Raw genomic sequence first — 20,821 nt, forward strand, 5'->3', positions numbered from 1 at the left:
TAAGCCGGAAATCCGAGAGAGCTCATTGCTGTCGACATGACAGTAACAATAGGCACTATTGTTATTTGGGTTTGAGTTTCCCGAGGGACAGATATAGTTGACGGACACACACAAGAAGTCTGTGTTGTTACGTTTATTATGGTTAGAGTTGCGGAGCTGCAATAAACGTTGACTCAAATGAGTTCAAGAAACTAAATTCTGCGCTTTATGAAGAGTGAAAAAAGCAAAATTTAACACAGACGAAATCATTCGACCAATCAGAGTGAAGTATAGACCCTACTCACCAACGTCACAGAATGACGTGTCGCTGTATCCGGCCGCCATATTGTCCGTCATTGTTTATCCGTATTCTCAATGGTTTCAATTTGTCGTGCAATTTATAGTGCAATTCATGGAAGCCCCGGTGCTGTCAGACGCTGTAAACTCATTGGATGCGTTGCATAAAAGGCGTTATGTGGAAAAGCTTCAGTCTATACATTCGCCAGATCCATATTTGATGCCTAAATCGATATTTTTCGACCCGCTGTCTTCGCCCTCTCTGCCTGACATCTGCTACCCTGATATCTACAACTATCTTGTCCACAGAAACTCAGCCTATTCTCACGAAACTTTTCTAAATTTTCTAAAATGATGACAATAAAAAAAAAAGTTGACTGCGATGGCCGACGCTTCAAGGATAGGTGGATATTGGACTATTTTTTTCTATAAAATACGCAACAACTGTGTCTGTCTCATTTGCAAAGAGACAGTCGCTGTTTTCAGACAGTTCGATGTAACGCAATATTACCAAGCAAGACACGCTGACATGTACAATATTACAGGGAAGATACGCAGTGAGAAATTATAGCAACTTGAAGCTAGTTTAATTTCACAGCAGCACACAAAGGCGAGATTGTTGAAATTATGAATTTAAAAAATTATAATAAAGCAAATGTGACACACAGAAGGGCTTGCTTAAATGTGTTAAAATATATTGTTCTACGTAAATCAGCCATGGTAGCCCCCCACATTTTTACCACACCAAATCTGGCCCCCTTTGCAAAAAGTTTGGACACACCTGTTTAACTGATGATCCGGAGACGAGGCCAGCTTCTTTCACTTGGTACCAGCTTAATATTATTCAAAAAATAATGATGGCGGAAGAAATAAACATCTTGAATTTGAAACTGTATGTTGTCGGCGATTAGCCTCGCAATCATCTTAATTGTGGTTGTCAGCCCAAAACCCTCTAAATATATATTAAATGCATCTTACCAGGTATAAAATGACTACTACATAGTCTGTGGTGATCGCTTGGTGCCCAGTTTTCTCATCGAATTGCAGCAGTCCATCTCGCTCTCCTCTCCGTGTCTCTCGGAATACGGTAGAACTTCAAGTTTCTCCGTCTAGCTTCTCTGTTACTGCAACCAACCGCCACACACGCCTTCACCATTTTGATTATTAATGTTAACGAGCAGAAAAACATGCCATAATAGGAGGAATTTAGGTAGCGGTAATGCGTAAACACGACGAGTTGAAGGACAATATGGTGCGGAGGCGTGGTTGTGACGTCATGTGAGTAGGGTCTATTACCGAAACAAAATGGTGACGTCACGTACGCAACAGATCGCCGCATACGTTTGTTCAACACAGCGTGGCCGCGTCAATAAAACAAAATCAGTTTATATATATATATATTTCTGTCTCCATCCATGTACCCGTTTATAATGTGCACCATGATTTTACAAGTTGATTTTGGGGGAAAAAAGTGCGTGTTATATTCGGGAAATTACGGTATTTTTAAGGTGTCAAAAAAGTTTTTCTTCTCCCAGAAAATGGGAGATTTTAAGCTTTCCAATGATGTATGTATACATGCATATAGGACAACTTTGAAATTTGGCCAAATTGGGGGTTTTACAAGCTTGTTACTTGCGTTACATTGCTAGAAGATTAGAACACAAAGCCTTTATTGTCATTGTAAAGAGTACAGCGAGCCTTAAAGTACAATGAGATTTAAAATACAGGGTACAGCGTTTAAGGACTTCTGACACTATGACAGGATTCCAGCAATTTTTTTCTCTCAAAGTGCCTATTCACCCGCTGGCTGCGGCCTGGCTGTATCAGCCCAGTGTGCTATGTCGAGGCTGCAGGTTCTGATCTTGAGCTTACTAAGACTGCAAGGGTGTAGGCTTGCATAGGGACGGTGGGGCCATAACACTGCCAACTTTTCAGGATGCTCAAATTGTCCCCACCAACTTTTAAGCAACCTTATTTGCATTATACAATGACTTCAGTCATATACTTTAGGTAAATTAGATTGTCTTCCCATATGTAAGGATAGAATTGACCCTACCGTTATTAAGTTGATTACAGTACTTTCGTTATGTTCAGACTTAAATTGACCCCTTTTCACTTGCCAAATGTGTCAGTCCATTTTTTTCCCTTCAAATGCTCGTTCGATTTGCTGATGAACAGTGTTGTTAATAACGGCATTAGAATATAACGGCGTTATTTTCTTCAGTAGTGAGTAATCTAATTAATTACTTTTCTCATCTTGGCGACGCCGTTACCGTTACTGAGGCGGGAAAGGTGTGTGTTACTATGTTGGTTGGCTGACTCGAGAAAAGTCTGAGAAAGACGGACTCACGGAGACGAGAGAGCAGAGCAGGAGTGGGGAGGAGGCAAGGGAGTGTGACGCCATTGCAAACGCGATGCTACTATGCTAGGTGGCTCCAATAATACCTGACTGTAGTCGATAGCCTACAAACTACGCCCACATGTTGCTTCGGTAGATATCACATATATACAGAACTAGATGCAAATGACAGACAGGGCTGCATTAGCAACATCTATGATAAAGAACTAGAAACATTAGGAAACAGCCGCCATCTTAAAGCAGTAGACTTCACAGGAAGGCTCTTTTGTAGAGAACCTTCCTCGTGAACCTAAGTAACTTTTTATCGAAAATGCTCCTAAATCGGCAAAATCTTGACTTAAATCTATCTTTAAATGATGAAATAGTTTTAAAACGTACACGTGTCAAAAGTAGATAGAAAGGAACTGCAATAACGGTGGCAATTTTAACAACTTTAACGGTTGATTCACAACATAAAATAACTTCCACACATAGCAAAGTTATCTAGTTATCGCAATATCCGCAATACCCCCGTGTCTAGTTAAGTTTAGGGTAAAGAATTGGGCTAGGGCCAATTGTCCCAAAAAACCCTTTAAACTTCACATTGTGTGACCTGATTTCTTTTTTTTTTTTCTTGAAGAAAAAAAAAAAAAACCATCAAAATTATCATCAGTTACTTTACCAAGTAACTAATTACTCTTACTGATTGCTTTATCATCAAAGTGTCATCAAAGCACGTGGCTTACAGAACACAGCGGTTTATCACGAGAGAGAGCTCATGGAAGGAGCACTAGCTTGACTCCAAAGCCATGTAGCTAGACTCGTTCAATTCAAGCCCCGCCTAGCTCAAGCCCGCCGACCGAGTTTGATGAGCCAATGACAGATAAAATTATTTCTTGTGGCCTCACGGGGAACAAAGGTGCAAGAATGAAATAAATAAAAACAGAAATAAATCAATAAATTATTAAATAGATAAAAATTGAAATAAATATATATTGGAATAAATAAATAATTGTTGAAATGAATAAAAATGGAAATACAAATTGAAATAAATAAATATAAATTTAAATAAATAAATATAAATTGGAGTGAATAAATAGAAAGTTAAAAATATAAATAAAAATTGAAATAAATTAGGGCTGTTAAATTTATCGCGTTAACGGGCGGTAATTATTTTTCTTAATTAATCACGTTAAAATATTTGGCGGAATTAACGCATGCACGGAATGACCCGTTCATGCGTTGCCTCAAACAGTTTGTGAGTGGACACAGGCATTCATTGGAACGCGCCTTTTATTGGCTTAAGCTTTGGCAGCCACTACTAACAATCATGGCTGCCCAACTTCCCATCATGCATTTGGGCAAAGCAGGAGACGATCTTTTTCTTAACACACCTAATTGATCACAACGCAGTACATTCTGTATACTATTTGCAGCCACCACTGACAGTCATGGTTGCCCAACTTCCCATCATGCATTTTGGCAGAGCAGGAGCCGTTCTTTTTCTTAATATAAAATTACTATAACTTGTACTTAAATTTATCTTTTAAGAACTACAAGTCTTTCTATCCGTGGATCCCTTTAACAGAAAGAATGTTAATAATGTCAATGCCATCTTGTGGATTTATTGTTATAATTAACAAATACAGTAATTATGTACATTATGTTGAATGTTTATGTCCGTCTTGTGTCTTATCGTTCCATTTCAACAATAGTTTACAGAAAAATATGGCATATTTTAGAGATGGTTTGAATTGCGATTAATTACGATTAATTAATTTTTAAGCTGTGGTTAACTCGATTAGAAATTTTAATCGTTTGACAGCCCTAAACTAAATAAATAAATGTTGAAATAAATATTTAAATAAATAAATAAATATTGAAATTTGTGTATTTATTTATTTAATTTTTGCACTCCTGGTCCTCCGTAGAAATGTAGCCGCCCCGTTCCTAGCAAAAAGTGTACATGCAGGTTATGCTGTTATATCGTCCCTATCAATATTGAGACCAAACCGATGCCCCTGGAAGGCTGGCCCGGCAACTTCCTCAGCCACAGTTATTAATTAATAACCCTAACTGGCCGGTGACTACGTCTTTGTTTGAAGGCTGCATGGAGTGCAAGATGGCACCCGTTAGGCTAGCAGCAGCTACCTACTGTATGTAGCTAGTAAGCTGCTAAAATTTTTCACTTGCCGTTATATGGCAAAGGGAGTTTGACTTTTTGTGGCAGGGGTGCCTGGTATGTACTTCCCTGATCTAAGTACATGTAAGGCCGAGACTTGAATGGAAAAACACTTCTTTATTCAGTGTGCTTCTCATCATATATATCAGAGATATAACAGAGATACCTTTTTATACTGTAATACCACGCCCACAGGAAGTGCACACTATGGCAACAGCAGTGTGACATAAATATGTCACAGTGCCAAAACATGTTGATGACCCCAAAACTCAGTGTCAGCAATAAAATTACCTTACAAGATAGATAAATACTCGGTTAGTTTAGCCCATGCTCGTAAATACAGGCATTTCAGCTGTGTGCGTGTGTGTGCGTGTGTGAGCGGGCGCGTTTTTCTGTTTTACCTATTGAAGAAGAATATGGTACGTCTGGCGGTGGCTCTGTTGTACAAGTAGCGTCTTTAGTGGGGCAAGTCGAAACGCCGCTCACCAATTTGGCTGTGCTCTCCAGTGTTTCATGGTCCACATCTTCAATCCTTGGTTCTTGCTCAGTAGCTGTTGTCAGTTTTGAAATCTAAGGTTTAAAAAAATTATGTATATCCATCTTGCTTCTTCTGTTCTCAGCTGGTTTTGGCTAAGCAAAGCAAATGACTGTCTAAGGGGCTAGTCACATGATCTGTTCAAAAAATAATTTTGACCCATTATGAAAATATAGTTTTTGTTGATTTCATTCATTTTTGTTGTTTGTTTTATTGCTTTACAACTTTTACAGACAACATTTTACCGGCAAAGGCTTAATTTTGAATTCATACTGTATATAGGAGAGTCAATTACATGCAGTGACACTTTTCACCCCCCCCCCCCCCCCCCAAATCTCCGTGTATGGGTTGTAACAGCAACATATCGATTTGTTATATATTACATTTTCAGGAATGAGCCGCAATACTGGCATAATAAAGACACTGACTGATACTTATTTTTCTCTCATCTCAGAGAATTTTAAAGTAGAAAAGACATGTAACAAGTAGTATGACTAATGACTTTCTGTTGGGAGTGATAAAGTAATGTAAGGCATTACTCTTTTTGAGAGTAATGTGTAAAAAATGTGGTTCTTTTTAAAGTAACGACCCCTACTCCTCTTGCAATAAAATTTGGAATGTTGTGGTGAATTCTGACACTCTTTCATCTTTATAGGGAAACAAAAACAAATTTTCGGTATTTTGAACATACTGTAGGTTAGATTTCTAATGACTATTTCATTTGAAGAGTAAGAATTAAACAGATTCATTCGTCAATTTTCATCCATTTTCAGAGTTCATCACATTAGCCAATACCATCCTTTGTTGACGACTGAGTTTAGTTTATAAATAGTATAATTTGATAGCTTTGATACAGGCATGTAAATTGGAATTGGGCACTTGGACCTGTAATGTAAATCCAGGAATAGTGTATTATTCAGATGAAATGGATGTTTTGTTGACTGCCTTGGATTTTGTTGATTGCTACGTCTTGTTGGTGTTTTTCCTCTTGCAGGTCGTCAGGGAGTGGCGCTTTAGCAAGATCCACTGTGACATCTTTGTCACTCTAGATGTGATGATGTGCACAGCGAGCATCCTCAATCTGTGTGCCATCAGCATTGATCGGTGAGTTGGCCAATGCTCAGATTTGTTCTTTCCAGCCTGACAGCTTTGCATGGATTGTCTTTTTTTTTTTTTTTTTTTAAAGGAAATCTTTACCCTATGAATAACAAGGGAGCTGCTTCCAACCCTTCTCAGTTCTTCCCCATCACTTCCAATTATACAACAAAACAGTTTACTTTTACAATACCCATTTCGTGTCAATTATGAGTTTACAAGTCAGCATTCAAACACATGGATTTTAGGATTCAGACATGAAATTACGGCGAATATAAATGCTTAGGAAATTACGTGACGGAATGCTGGATCAGTTACAGTAAATACTCCACCAGCAGAAGACCATTTGTCACTTCATATCGATGTTTAAATACCAAGAAAAAATTCTAAAAAGGAATTCACATTTTTAGGAAAATTCTCTGTATCTAGATTAATAATAGCAATTTGAACATAATTACGTGTGCATGTTGATAGTCAGTGTAATGAACTCATTATGTAATATCCTAAAGACCAATAAAGTTACCCCAAAGACGCAATTCAACACTTCAATAATTAGATACGTTTAAAAATACAGTCCAATATTCATCAGTGCAGCCAGTAAGAGCCAATTAATAAAAAAATAAATCAATTAATTAAATGAGTCTGTGAGAGGTTTCTACATATCTCGTGTAGGGAACACTTTCTGCCATGTACTGTATTTTTCGGACTATAAGTGGCAGTTTTTTTTCATAGTTTGGCTGTGACCCGTGTGACTTACACTGTGGAGCGACTTATGTGTGAAATTATTAACACATTATTATATCATTTCACATGTTATTTTGGTGTTTTGGAGTGACACTGTGGTTTGATAAACTTGTTAGCATGCTCTTTATACTATAGTTATCTGAATAACTCTTAATAGCTATGTTACGTTAACATACCGACCACGTTCGCATTTCGTTGTTCATGCATCATGTAACATCATCATACTGTACTGTACACATATTCAGCATGTGGTTCTCTATTGTATTTTTATTTTAACTTGCCTTTCATGATGACATACGGTGGGGCAAATAAATATTTAGTCAACCACCAATTGTGCAAGTTCTCCTACTTGAAAAGATTAGAGAGGCCTGTAATTGTCAACATGGGTAAACCTCAACCATGAGAGACAGAATGTGTGGGGAAAAAAAACAGAAATCACATTGTTTGATTTTTAAAGAATTTATTTCCAAATTAGAGTGGAAAATAAGTATTTGGTCACCTACAAACAAGCAAGATTTCTGGCTGTCAAAGAGGTCTAACTTCTTTTAACGAGGTCTAACGAGGCTCCACTTGCTACCTGTATTAATGGCACCTGTTTTAACTCATTATTGGTATAAAAGACAACTGTCCACAATGTCAGTCATTCACACTCCAAACTCCACTATGGCCAAGACCAAAGAGCTGTCAAACGACACCAGAGACAAATTTGTAGATCTGCACCAGGCTGGGTAAACAGAATCTGCAATAGGTAAAACGCATGGTGTAAAGAAAATCAACTGTGGGAGCAATTATTAGAAAATGAGAGACATACAAGACCACTAATAATTTCCCTCGATCTGGGGCTCCATGCAAGATTTCACCCCGTGGCGTCAAAATGATAACAAGAACGGTGAGCAAAAATCCCAGAACCAAATAATATATGACCAAAATAAGTATTTGGTCAATACCAAAAGTTAATCTCAATACTTTGTTATGTACCCTTTGTTTGCAATAACGAAGGCCAAACGTTTTCTGTAACTCTTCACAAGCTTTTCACACACTGTTGCTGGTATTTTGGCCCATTCCTCTATGCAGATCTCCTCTAGAGCAGTGATGTTTTGGGGCTGTCGTTAGGCAACACGGATTTATCTCCCTCCACAGATTTTCTATGGGGTTGAGATCTGGAGACTGGCTAGGCCACTCCAGCACCTTGAAATGCTTCTTACGAAGCCACTCCTTTGTTGCCCTGGCTGTGTGTTTGAGATCATTGTCATGCTGAAAGACCCAGCCACGTCTCATCTTCAATGCCCTTGCTGATGGAAGGAGATTTTCACTCAAAATCTCTCGATACACGGCCCCTATTCATTTTTTCCTTTACACAGATCAGTCGTCCTGGTCCCTTTGCAGAAAAACAGCCCCCAAGCATGATGTTTCCACCTCCATGCTTCACAGTGGGTATGGTGTTCTTCGGATGCGAATTCAGTATTCTTTCTCCTCCAAACAAGAGAACCTGTGCTTTTACCAAAAAGTTCAATTTTGGTTTCATCTGACCATAACACATTCTCCCAGTTCTCTTCTGGATCATCCAAAATGCTCTTTAGTGAACCGCAGACGGGCCTGGACGTGTAGTTTCTTCAGCAGGGGGACAGGTCTGTCAGTGCAGGATTTGAGTCCCTGGCGGCACATTGTGTTACTGAGAGTAGCCTTTGTTACTGTGGTCCCAGCTCTCTGTAGGTCATTGACTAGGTCCCCCCAGTGTGGTTCTGGGATTTTTACTCACCGTTCTTGTTATCATTTTGTCACCACGGGGTGAGATCTTGCATGGAGCCCCAGATCGAGGGAGACTATCAGTGGTCTTGTATGTTTTCCATTTTCTAATAATTGCTCCCACAGTTGATTTATTTACACCAAGTGTTTTACCTATTACAGATTCAGTCTTCCTAGCCTGGTGCAGGTCTACAATTTTGTCTCTGGTGTCCTTCAACAGGTCTTTGGTCTTTGCCATAGTGGAGTTTGGAGTGTGACTGACTGAGGTGGTGGACAGGTGTCTTTTATACCGATAATGAGTTAAAACAGGTGCCATTAATACAGGTAACGAGTGGAGCCTCGTTAGACCTCAATAGAAGTTAGACCTCTTTGACAGCCAGAGATCTTGCTTGTTTGTAGGTGACTAAATACTTATTTTCCACTGTAATTTGGAAATAAATTCTTTAAAAATCAAACAATGTGATTTTATGTTTTTTTCCACAGTCTGTCTCTCATGGTTGAGGTTTACCCATGTTGACAATTACAGGCCTCTCTAATCTTTTCAAGTAGGAGAACTTGCACAATTGGTGGTTGACTAAATACTTATTTGCCCTACTCTATGTTATGTTAACATACCGGCCACGTTCGCGTTTCGTTGTTCATGCATCATGTAACATCATCATACACTTATACACTTATTCAGCATGTGGTTCTCTATTGTATTTTTATTTTAACTTGCCTTTCATGATGACATATCTGTTCTATGTGTTGGATTTTATCAAGTAAATTTCCCCCAAAGATGCGACTTAAGCTCAGGTGCGACTGATATATGTTTTTCTCCTCTTCGTTGGGCATTTTATGGCTGGTGCGACTTACACTGAGGTGTGACTTATAGTCCGAAAAATACGGTATGGTTGTAGCTGGAATTCTGATTTGACGTGTTAACTATTTACAAGGGAAAGTACACAACAGAGATAATTAGAAGCTGTTGAAATTTACATGCGGACGAGAACCGTTGTTGCGGTCAGATGAGCAACTAATTATTTGTTGGAGGGGAGTAAATTATCATATGAGAGCTACGGCTTTAAACAACAAACCAAAAAAACAAACAAACAGTTCACCCCGAAGGTTTTATTTATGAGTATTTTGAGATGGAAAGATCAAAAGCCATTAAAAAAATATTGATGTGTGAAAACTGATTTTCCTTGAGAGCTGTGCCTGTCTTTGATGCGCGTGTTCCTCTTGGCATTCGTTAAAAAACCTACAGGAAATAATCATGTAATCCTGGAAACCATTTTACCCTGTAAATGAGGTGTTTGTTGTGTATGGAGTGTAAAGATGTCTTTTTATTATATAGAATCCTGTCATAATTAATTTTACACAATGTTCTGCTTGGCTGCACAGAAAAAAAACAAATTCTCACACCTTATTGATGGGACTGAATTAGAACACACATAAATCTCTCATTCGTCAAGAAAATCACATCATCCCACATAATCACCTGATACATCTTCATTTGTATTAGAAATGACTGCCTGTATGTATGCCAAAGGTAAGTGACACCCCAATTTGCATTTAGATGTTATTTATATGACTCGTATATGCTGGGTGTGCACTTGCCGATTCTCAAGGGGATGACTGTGGTAGTTTCTGAGACACTCCTCCTCCTGCTTGAAAACATCTTAACATCCATCCAGAGAAAAAGTCAAAGATGAAATGCGTTGTTCACTTAAACAGCTGGAGACAGCGTCCTATTTTATGCATGAAAGGATAGTTTTCTTCTTCGTGCGCCTCCATCAACATGTTCTTGTTTATCAAAGTGGAGCAAATTGGATGGGGCTCACATTACAGGCTCCAGTATGTATTTGTTCCTTGTGTTCACACTGCAGCTGTGTGCACATACAAATGTTCATTCTGTGGAACTTCACGATGTATTTTTTGTTGTTGAAATGACTTTAAATGCAGAAACACTCTCCAAATTATCTTCTGTGCTTTAAGAGCACAGAACGTGTAGTATATGTTTTGTCACACAATTGAATACAATCGTATCGCCCAGCATGTCTAATGCTGCAGGCAGTATCAGCTCCTTTTCTATGGTGTGTTTCTTTTTTTTTTTTGCACTGAACAACTTGGTGTGCCACCTTGTATGATGCCAACAGTGCTCGCTGGTTTAGTGATAAAGCACTTACACAGCGGGATGATTGTTGGCAATATTCAGCACGTTTTCGCTGACAAAATTCAAGCGGCTTATCAATGTAAATGGGTTCTAATGTCTTTAAGTGACGTCTAAATTGACATTTTTAGACACAACAAACATACTGGTCTTTCCTTTTCTCCCACTGTATTAAAGGTGAAGCCAAACTCAATGTACGCTTTGTCATATTTCATCATCTTAGCTTTCGGATTTGTCGCAACCCAAAGTGAGTACCGACAGGATGTGAGTGTCGCATGCACAGGTGAAACGCGCATGCGCACCGTTTACGACAGGCGACAGATGTGAGTTGCGCATGTGAACAGTAAGTATTGAACGGGAAGCAGAAACGATGTTGTGTTAAACTGCTATTAAATAGCGCTTTCATGTATGAAAACACACATTACATTTCTGCAGGTATTTAATTATATCTTTTCATGGGACAACACTGAAGATATGACTTACGCAAGTAAAACTAGTCAGTGTTATCTTTTATAACAGCGTAAATTTATTGTGCCCTCAAAATAACTCAAAGTAAAGTCATTATTATTCGTATTAGTAGATCATTATCAAATATTAATAAGTATTGTTTAAAAAAGTTTTTTTTTTTTAAATCCTGAAACACATCACATACCCAAACTGTTATGGAAAGGTCACAAATCAACGCATGCACGTTTAGCTTTTGTGTGTACTAGGTATGTGCTACTCACATCCTGTCAGTACTCACATTGGTTTATGACACAGACACTTCATACAGTGGGGCAAATAAGTATTTAGTCAACCACTAATTGTGCAAGTTCTCCCACTTGAAGATATTAAAGACGCCTGTAATCGTCAACATGGGTCAACACGGACGCAATTCAGTTTTCTTTCTCCTCCAAACACGAGAACCTGTGTTTCTCCCCAAAAGTTCTATTTTGGTTTCAACTGACCATAACATATTCTCCCAGTCCTCTTCTGGATCATCCAAATGCTCTCTAGCGAACCGCAGACGGGCCTGGACGTGTACTGGCTTCAGCAGGGGGACACGTCTGACACTGCAGGATTTGAGTTCCTTGCGGTGCATTGTGTTACTGATAGTAGCCTTTGTCATTTGGTCATTCACTAGGTCCCACCGTGTGGTTCTGGGATTTTTGCTCTCCGTTCTTGTTATCATTTTGACGCCACGGGGTGAGATCTTGCATGGAGCCCCAGATCGAGGGAGATTATCAGTGGTCCCGTATGTCTTCCATTTTCTAATAATTGCTCCTACGGTTGATTTCTTTTCATCAAGTGTTTTACCTATTGCATATTCAGTCTTCCCAGCCTGGTGCAGGTCTATAATTTTGTCTCTGGTGTCCTTCGACAACTCTTTGGTCTTGGCCATAGTGGAGTTTGGAGTGTGGCTGACTGAGTTGTGGACTTTTATACCAAATACTTATTTTCCACACTAATTTGGAAATACATTCTTTAAAAATCAAACAATGTAATATTCTGTTTTTTTTCCCACATTCTATCTCTCATGGTTGAGGTTTACCCATGTTGACAATTACAGGCCTCTCTAATCTTTCCATTTCAGGTAGAAGAACTTGCACAATTAGTGGTTGACTAAATACTTATTTGCTCCACTGTATAAGTCGCACTGGAGTATAAGTCGCATCTTTGGGGGGAAATTTACTTGATAAAATCTAGTGAACTATTGATCTATAAAACCTAGTGTCAAGACATAGCTGTGAATGGCCACAGCCGGACTTTGTGGGGATTTTATGGGTGAAACACGGTAGTATAACAAGGGTCACAATGCAGAAATCGCAGACATCAAGGAGTGATCGAGATTTCATTTTTCAAATATTTACCGTTTTAAAGTTTTGTTTTTCCCCATTTTTCTTTGTTTGGATCCATTATTTATCATGTGAATGGCCACAGCCGGACTTTGTGGGGGTTTTATGGGTGAAACACGGTAGTATAACAAGGGTCACAATGCAGAAATCGCAGACATCAAGGAGTGATCAAGATTTCATTTTTCAAATATTTACCCTTTTAAAGTTTTGTTTTTCCCCATTTTTCTTTGTTTGGATCCATTATTTATCATGTGAATGGCCACAGCCGGACTTTGTGGGGATTTTATGGGTGAAACACGGTAGTATAACAAGGGTCACAATGCAGAAATCACAGACATCAAGGAGTGATCAAGATTTCATTTTTCAAATATTTACCCTTTTAAAGTTTTGTTTTTCCCCATTTTTCTTTGTTTGGATCCATTATTTATCATCTAAAATATCGGGGAGAAAAGCGATAGTTATGAGGTGGATATCCGTACCTATTTACAGACACAATTTTTTTCATTGTGACGTAACTTGCTTAAAAGTTTGAAATATGCGAGTGAATAATCCTATAAAAGTCTTTTTTTCCCTTTAACTAAATATTAGACATCAATTAATGATTGTAACCTATAAATGATAGACATTTCAAATAATAAATATAATTACTTACGTTCTTTTTATGGCTGGGTTGAAAAAAAAGCGGTTGCGCAGTGTAAACTGAGGTCTCCAGGGTAAAACAGACAAATTAAAAATAGTTTTGGGGGCTTAATGCACCATGAAATTGTTATGGCAGCATATAGACATATTGTTCTATCAAACAAAAATGTTCTTGTGGCTTAAAATATAGCAGTTTATTTTAAAAAGGGATGCAAGAGCAGAAACTGTTTTTTTAGCCTTGTCTGTGTTTTCCGCCATATACATATTAGTTTTGGTGGAAAGAGACTGTTGTTGCGTTTGCGTCTCTGCATTTATTTTTCAAGTGTCAAAGGTGCTTTATCCCAATACCCCACACCAAATAATCTAAATGAATGTGGGTTATATTACACAGCAGATATTATGACACATGACAACTTATGTTGTCATATGACACACCTCTATTTGTGACCCCTTAAAAAATAGGAAAAATCTGAAAAAGCCATCTTTTTCATGTGATCAGCCTCAATTTTTGTTCATGTGATCAGATCAGGATAACCATAAACACAATGACACCAATCAACAACAGGTCATACTAGTCTGTCTCCTGGAATCTCGTCCACTTTCTCTACACAGTGCACAGCAAATCTTTAATAAAAACATTGAGTTAATCAGTCAAACCATCTTGCCATTTAGTTTTATGAATGAGTCCTCTTGTAAAGATGCTCAGAGACACCGTTGTTTACCTTAATCTGGTTCTTGTGATAGAGGGGGATGGTTGTCAGATGTCCTGAGGGATGTTGTTACACTATTCAACTTATTCCTAGCCTTTGCGATCAACAAAATAACACTGCTAAAAAAAAAATTGCCCCCCTTTAAACTGATCTGGCCTGTATGAAGGTGTCTCCTCCATGTTATGACACAGAGACATGAGACACAGAAAACCTTCTGGCCATGGTGCATGAATGAAAGAGTGATCCCGGACAAGCTGCAATGCTTGAACAAGTGGGCTAAAAGATGACCATTTACCACTTGCAGTGGGTACGCATAAGGATTGTAAAACTTTTTTGTCACCGTTGTCTTTTAGTATAGCTTCTATACTGTATCTAAATATCATATGTTTTATGTAAACTGAAACTGAATTTTATTTCCCCCCCCTCATAGTTACACAGCGGTTGCAATGCCTATGCTGTACAATACCCGCTACAGTTCTAGAAGAAGAGTCACTATCATGATATCTGTGGTGTGGGTGCTGTCTTTCGCCATATCCTGCCCTCTCCTCTTTGGGCTCAATAACACAGGTAAGAGAAAGCACAGTTCATAGTTAAGCCTGTTGTAAAATGAAAAGTAGAAAAAAAAAATTCCTGCCAAACATTAGCATGGTGATTTAACTCTCGATTTGCATTTTATTCATTTCGAATTGTTGAACCTTGAGGGTTAAACTTGATAATGATGTTATTTTCCATCAAGTACAGACTTGTATTTTTTGTTTGTTTGTTTATGTTAATCGTTCCCTGTAAAAACATCACTCAGCTGCAATTAGAAAAAAAAATTGTGCTTCGCTGACCTTCAACATGTGCCGCGTCACACTTCTCATTCTAAGTCTGTACGGATTCATATCGAGATTGGAAGTTAAACATCCCCCATAAGTTGAAAATGACAAATTGTGACTGTAGAGTAGAGGAGAACTGTAGAAATCACATTGTTGACTAACTGCCTCTATCACATAATAGTTGGCTTAAAGAGGTTTTGACTCATTATAGGCTTAAGAACATGAGACTTTCACTTTTCAGTATGGTAAGTATCTTCTGTAAAACCTGGCAGCCTTTCAAAGAACATTTGGATGTATATAATCTCCCCAGATAGCGATTAGATGCCCTGCCACCCCCTTCCATCCCTTTTTAATTTGTTTTCATTTCACTGAATTTTGTTCATCACAATATCTATGCTTAATTAATGTGTTATTGAATGTTGAAATGATGTGTTTTGTTGAATATAGATATACTGTGTATCACAAAAATGAGTATACCCCTCGCATTTCTGCAGATATTTACTCATTCACTCCCAGCCATTTTCACCAGAGCAAGGCCCTTCGCTCCCGGCCGTTTTACTGGATTTTGACTGATTTTGCAAGGCCCACAGAAAATTCTGTTCTATTGCTATATAAACATGACTCAACATGATTAGACTCTCTTCTTTCAGCTGAAAAAAAGTAAGTTCTTTTTCCATTCCTTAGAAATCAGCATTAAAAAATAGCTTAGTTTGAGCAATTTTCCAATTTCTGATGAAAAAACTGAGAAAATGAGCTTTTTGTAAATGCATACATTTCAAACATAACTGACTTCAACACAGCTATTTATTGCTGTAGTTAAATCGCAAACAACTGAATAATGTTTTCCTTTTACAAAATATCATAAAGAACAAGACAAATAGAGCTTTTGATAGCAAAGTAACAATTTATTTATACTTGACTAACTGAGAGATGACGCTGTTGTTGCGGAGATGACACTGTTGTCGCCGCGTCAGCTTGGTAAACTTTTCCCTCTGTTAGGTTTTGTGTTGGTTCCCTCCTAGTGTGTTCCTGTGATTGCCCATTGAGTTCACCTGTTGTGCCTGCTCCTAGTGTATCCACCAACATGCATCCTTCTGTGTCACCCATCTGTTCCTCGTTGTCTCGTTCCCCCATTCTGTGTGTGTGTATATAAGCTCCCAGTTTCATTTCACTCCGTGTTGCGTCATTGTCAATGTTGAAGTCAAGTCTTGTTCAAGCCCTCGTGTACCAGTCCCTCCGATTAAAGTAAGTTTTGTTTGAACATTGCCTTTTTGATCCCCAGTTCGTTGGTTGTACTTTGTGTTTTTGTTAGTTATTATTAAAACGTTTTTTGAGATCACCGCCACCTGCCTTGCTGCGTTTTTTGTGTCCCTGCATTTGGGTCCACACCACCTGCATGCCTGCGTTCCTGACAGAATGCCATTCTGAGCCCAGAACCCGCTGCACTGGTGGTCCCAGTCGTTCTGCTCGTTCTTCCAGCGCCTGGCATCCCGGGCCTCCTCTCGGTTGTTCTCCTAGGTTGTCCGCCACCTGGCATCATTCCGCCAGCGCTCCGACCGTGCTGCCCGGCCGTTCGTTGCTGTTGAATCGGGTTGCGGGTCTTACCAAATGCGCTACTGCCCTCCAGTGGCCAGTTTATTGCTTTAAAATTGATTTTCAGCTTTGTGCTTTGGAGCTCAGTTGAATCAGGACCCAGAGATGTCTTTTATGAAAAAAAAAAACGTAAACCGGTTTGGGACACTGAAACAATTAAAAATAGAACATATTCATACGTCTTTGGGAGCAGATGAGTTAAACTATATCTTTTCATGGGACAACACTGACAAAATGACACTTTGACACAATGAATTATTTTGAGGGGAAAATAAATTAACTCTATTATATAAGCTGCACACAGACTACTTTTCATTGTGTCAAAATGTCATTTTGTCAGTGTTGTCCCATGAAAAGATATACTTAAATATCTGCAGAAATGCGAGGGGTGAACTCACTTTTGTGATATACTGTACATGTGTTTTTTTTCTTCCTCTTAAGGATGGATGGATAGATCCTGTAGATCACATGTGTCAAACTGATTCCAGAAAGGGCCTAGTGGGTGCTGGATTTTGTTCCAACCGATAACGCGCAGAGAGTTTAACCAATGAACTTCCTGCTGAAACAAGCAGCGCCTGACAAAGTTTAACTGATTACACATGTGAAAGATCTAATTGGTGAAAAGGTGTCCTTTTCATTGGTTGGAAAGCAAACCTGCACCCACTAGGCCCTTCCTGGAATCGGTTTGACACCTGTGCTGTAGATAGATAGACCGACAGAGAGACTGACTTGTTTTTTCATTCTGTATGCATACGTGAATACAGAACGAAATGTCATTGCATTTGAGCCGCACAGTGTTGAGAATAGAATACAATAATGTTAATTAAAAAATCTGTCAATTGGAGTAAAAACGAGCAAGCTAGTACCAGGTTCAAACAAGGCACAATATTTCAATATGCAGTGATAGGTAAATGATGTAAACTATCTGAATGCTGTAAAAGAGTGCAAAGAGAAAGAGATGTTACAATGTGCAAGCTAGGTAGACATGTTATGTATGAAGTTTAGCAGTCAAAATGGCCCCAGGGACTAGGGCTGCAGCTATCGGTTATTTAAGTAGTCGATTAATCCATCAACTAGTTAGTTTGAATAATCAAGTAATCAAATTAAGAACATTTAATGCGTTGCAGGATAAATTTTAGGAGGGGTAAAACAAAGGCTTGCCAAGATTGCACTTTCAAAAGAGCATTAAATGCGAATACTCAAACCAAAACTTACCTTATGTTGGTCTTAACAGGGAGCAGCTGGATTCAGCCATCAAGTGGCCATGAAATGAGTTATTGCATATTCACTGTTGCACTACAGGGCAGTGTACCCACCCAAATCAATAAAACTAAATGCAAGCACTTTCAAAAAAGAACATTACAATGACACTCTAAACAAATACTCGAAGCAGCAAAATTTAATCCGAAACTTTTTTTCTTAATCAAATTACTCTAGCTAATCGATTAATAGTTGCAGCACTACCAGGGACAAAACTATATGTGAACGTGGTCCTGCACCGCATGCTGCAGAACCTCTTACCAGAGGCCAGTAAGGTAAACATTCTGTCTTGTAAGAGTGATGTAAGTACAATATGTATCCTTCGTGTAAAATAGATTGGTCATTGTACAAACAAGCACAATTCTGTTTTCCTTTGAAATTTCTGCAAATACTATTTACCGGTAATTGCTATTATTATTATTATGTTATTCATTTTTTTCCTCTCATATCAATTGGACAATGAAAAGGATAGGGAATATTTTTTTACGACAAACCTTTGTTCTGGCTGTGAACTACACCATGTAACAGATATTTTGTTCCTAGGTTCTAAGTGGTATTTCCTAGTTTGTTTCGTGGCATTGACGAATAAAAACACTTTTGTTGCCAAATAAGTTTGGGTTTGTGGTCACAACTTTGAAATTCTATTTTCCACTTTTCTTTACTGTCGCACTTTCTAATACTTGTATACATACTGTACACAGTATATGTACATTTTCCTCCTTATTTTAGTGGCTTTGTTTGACCTGGCACAAAGAAGAAATGACATTTAAGTATTTTCTGCATAACTAGGACGTAAAATTGGAAATTTTGAATATAGCCTCTAATTTTAAGAAAACCAGACTTTTACCTTTTTAGTGGCACTTTGTAATTTATTTTGGACCCAAGCAACACAAATAAAGTGATTACAAGCCAGGAGAAAACTTTTTTTTTCTGTAACATGGTGTTATTGGATTATTTTCTTGTGACCAAAAAGTGTGAATAAAAAGATTTACACAAAAAAAATAAATCAATATAAATGAATCACGTTGTATTACAACCCCAATTTCAATGAATTTGGGTTGTGTGAAATATTAAATGAAAACATTACAATGATTTGCACATCATTTTCAAACTATTGTATATTCAATTGAATGTGCTACAAAGACATATTACGAGTGGATTTATTTTAATTTCGCCAGCTGGTGAAACCTACAGAAGGCAGAGGTTATGTATTTGATTCCTTATGTCTGTCTGTATGTTGTGTTCAACTCAAGAAAAAAATAAAGGAATTACTTTCAAAATTGCAGGATATGTTTACAATATGAAAGGGTGACGAAGGGTTGAAAATCAATAGGAGTGAATGGTTTTTGTGCCCTTGAAATGAATGGCCAACAGAGCCATTGGAAATGAATTGGAAATGTTGGCCATTAGAAATGAATGGGTATGTTTTGAGCAAAATTTTGACCGAAATGTAAATTTTTTGCAAAAAACTACATAGAACTTTTGTGCCCCTTAGCGTCCTGAATTTTCGTTGTGCATAGTTAATGTGATTTGGACAAACATTGTAGGAGAAGCAGCATTTTGAAATTTTAGTATGTTTTGCTTGTTTTTTTTCCAGGAAACACGCATTTATGGGCGAATGGTCTATTTTTTTTCCAAAGAAAAGACACTCCGTATTGCATTACAATTCCGGTTATTTTGGTGTATGAATGGTGTCTGTTGGTCAAACGTTTTTGGCTTGACGGCGCACCAAAGAAACGCTATTGGGAAAAAATTAATAACATTAATCAATTTGAACATTATATACCCATCTTGACTTGACTTGACTAAAATATATATTGAAAAAGGTGTGTAAATCATTGTATTCTGTATACATTTACATTTTAAACAGCCTTCATTCAGATTGAGGTTTGAGATTGAGGGTGAATAATGTGAATATGTCTCACCCAAAGCTAGCTGGATTGTCTCCAGCTAACCCACAACTCAAATGAAGACATGGTGTCGAAAATTGATTGGTGGGTGGATAGTGCTAAAACAGTAAATAGTGTCCTTGGACTCTCATCAATGCGTCTGCCAAGTAAAGACCTTCAAGAGTGGTACCTCGATGATTCACTTGTTTAAGTCCCTAAACTGGTGGGAATAAAAAGGATTGTCATGTTCCAAGCGAATGGAATAGCGTGTAATAAAAGAATTGGTGTAAATAACCCCCCAGTGAGTTGAGGTCACATTTTATGATGTATCAAGTGCTTGGATTCAAAAAAGCCCAAAGTGAATGCAATTTCAAGGTACAGCATGTCATGCACCAAAGAAACTTTTTTGAATAAAGGACGAAATGCTAATCAAGTCGAGGGCTGTCACTATCGAATATTTACTTTGTATATTAATGAGGGCTGTCAAACGATTAAAATTTTTAATCGAGTTAATTACAGCTTAAAAACTAATTAATTGTAATTAATCGCAATTCAAATCATCTATAAAATATGCCATATTTAAGACACAAGCTGGATATATGCATTCAACATATGGTACATAAGTACTGTATTTGTTTATTATAACAATAAATCAAAATGATGGCATTAATATTATTAACATTCTGTTAAAGTGATTCATGGATAGAAAGACTTGTAGTTCTTAAAAGATAAATGTTATTACAAGTTATAGAAATTTTATATTAAAACCCCTCTTAATGTTTTCGTTTTAATAAAATATGTAAAATTTTCAATCAAAAAATAAAACTAGTAGCCCGCCATTGTTGATGTCAATAATTACACAATGCTCATGGGTGCTGAAGCCCATAAAATCAGTCGCAACCAAGCGCCAGCAGAGGTCAACAAAACTCCAAAAAACACAAGTAACAAGTGGACATTGCACTGTGCTGTCATTCTAATCTGTTTGAGCGGGGCATGTGCATTAATT

General features: G+C 37.9%; 1 protein-coding gene across 1 annotated transcript in view; it reads left to right on the forward strand.

Moving 5' to 3' along the window:
- The window catches only part of drd2a (dopamine receptor D2a), a 129,660-nt gene that overhangs the window by 94,267 nt on the left and 14,572 nt on the right, over positions 1-20,821 (forward strand). The window contains exons 3-4 of the mRNA XM_057839580.1: positions 6,326-6,435; positions 14,686-14,822. Of these exons, the coding sequence (XP_057695563.1) occupies positions 6,326-6,435; positions 14,686-14,822 (247 nt within the window). The remainder of the gene's footprint in view (positions 1-6,325; positions 6,436-14,685; positions 14,823-20,821) is intronic.

The sequence above is a fragment of the Corythoichthys intestinalis genome, chromosome 6 (assembly GCF_030265065.1).
Source record: "Corythoichthys intestinalis isolate RoL2023-P3 chromosome 6, ASM3026506v1, whole genome shotgun sequence".
In the NCBI taxonomy this organism is placed as follows: Eukaryota; Metazoa; Chordata; class Actinopteri; order Syngnathiformes; family Syngnathidae; genus Corythoichthys; species Corythoichthys intestinalis.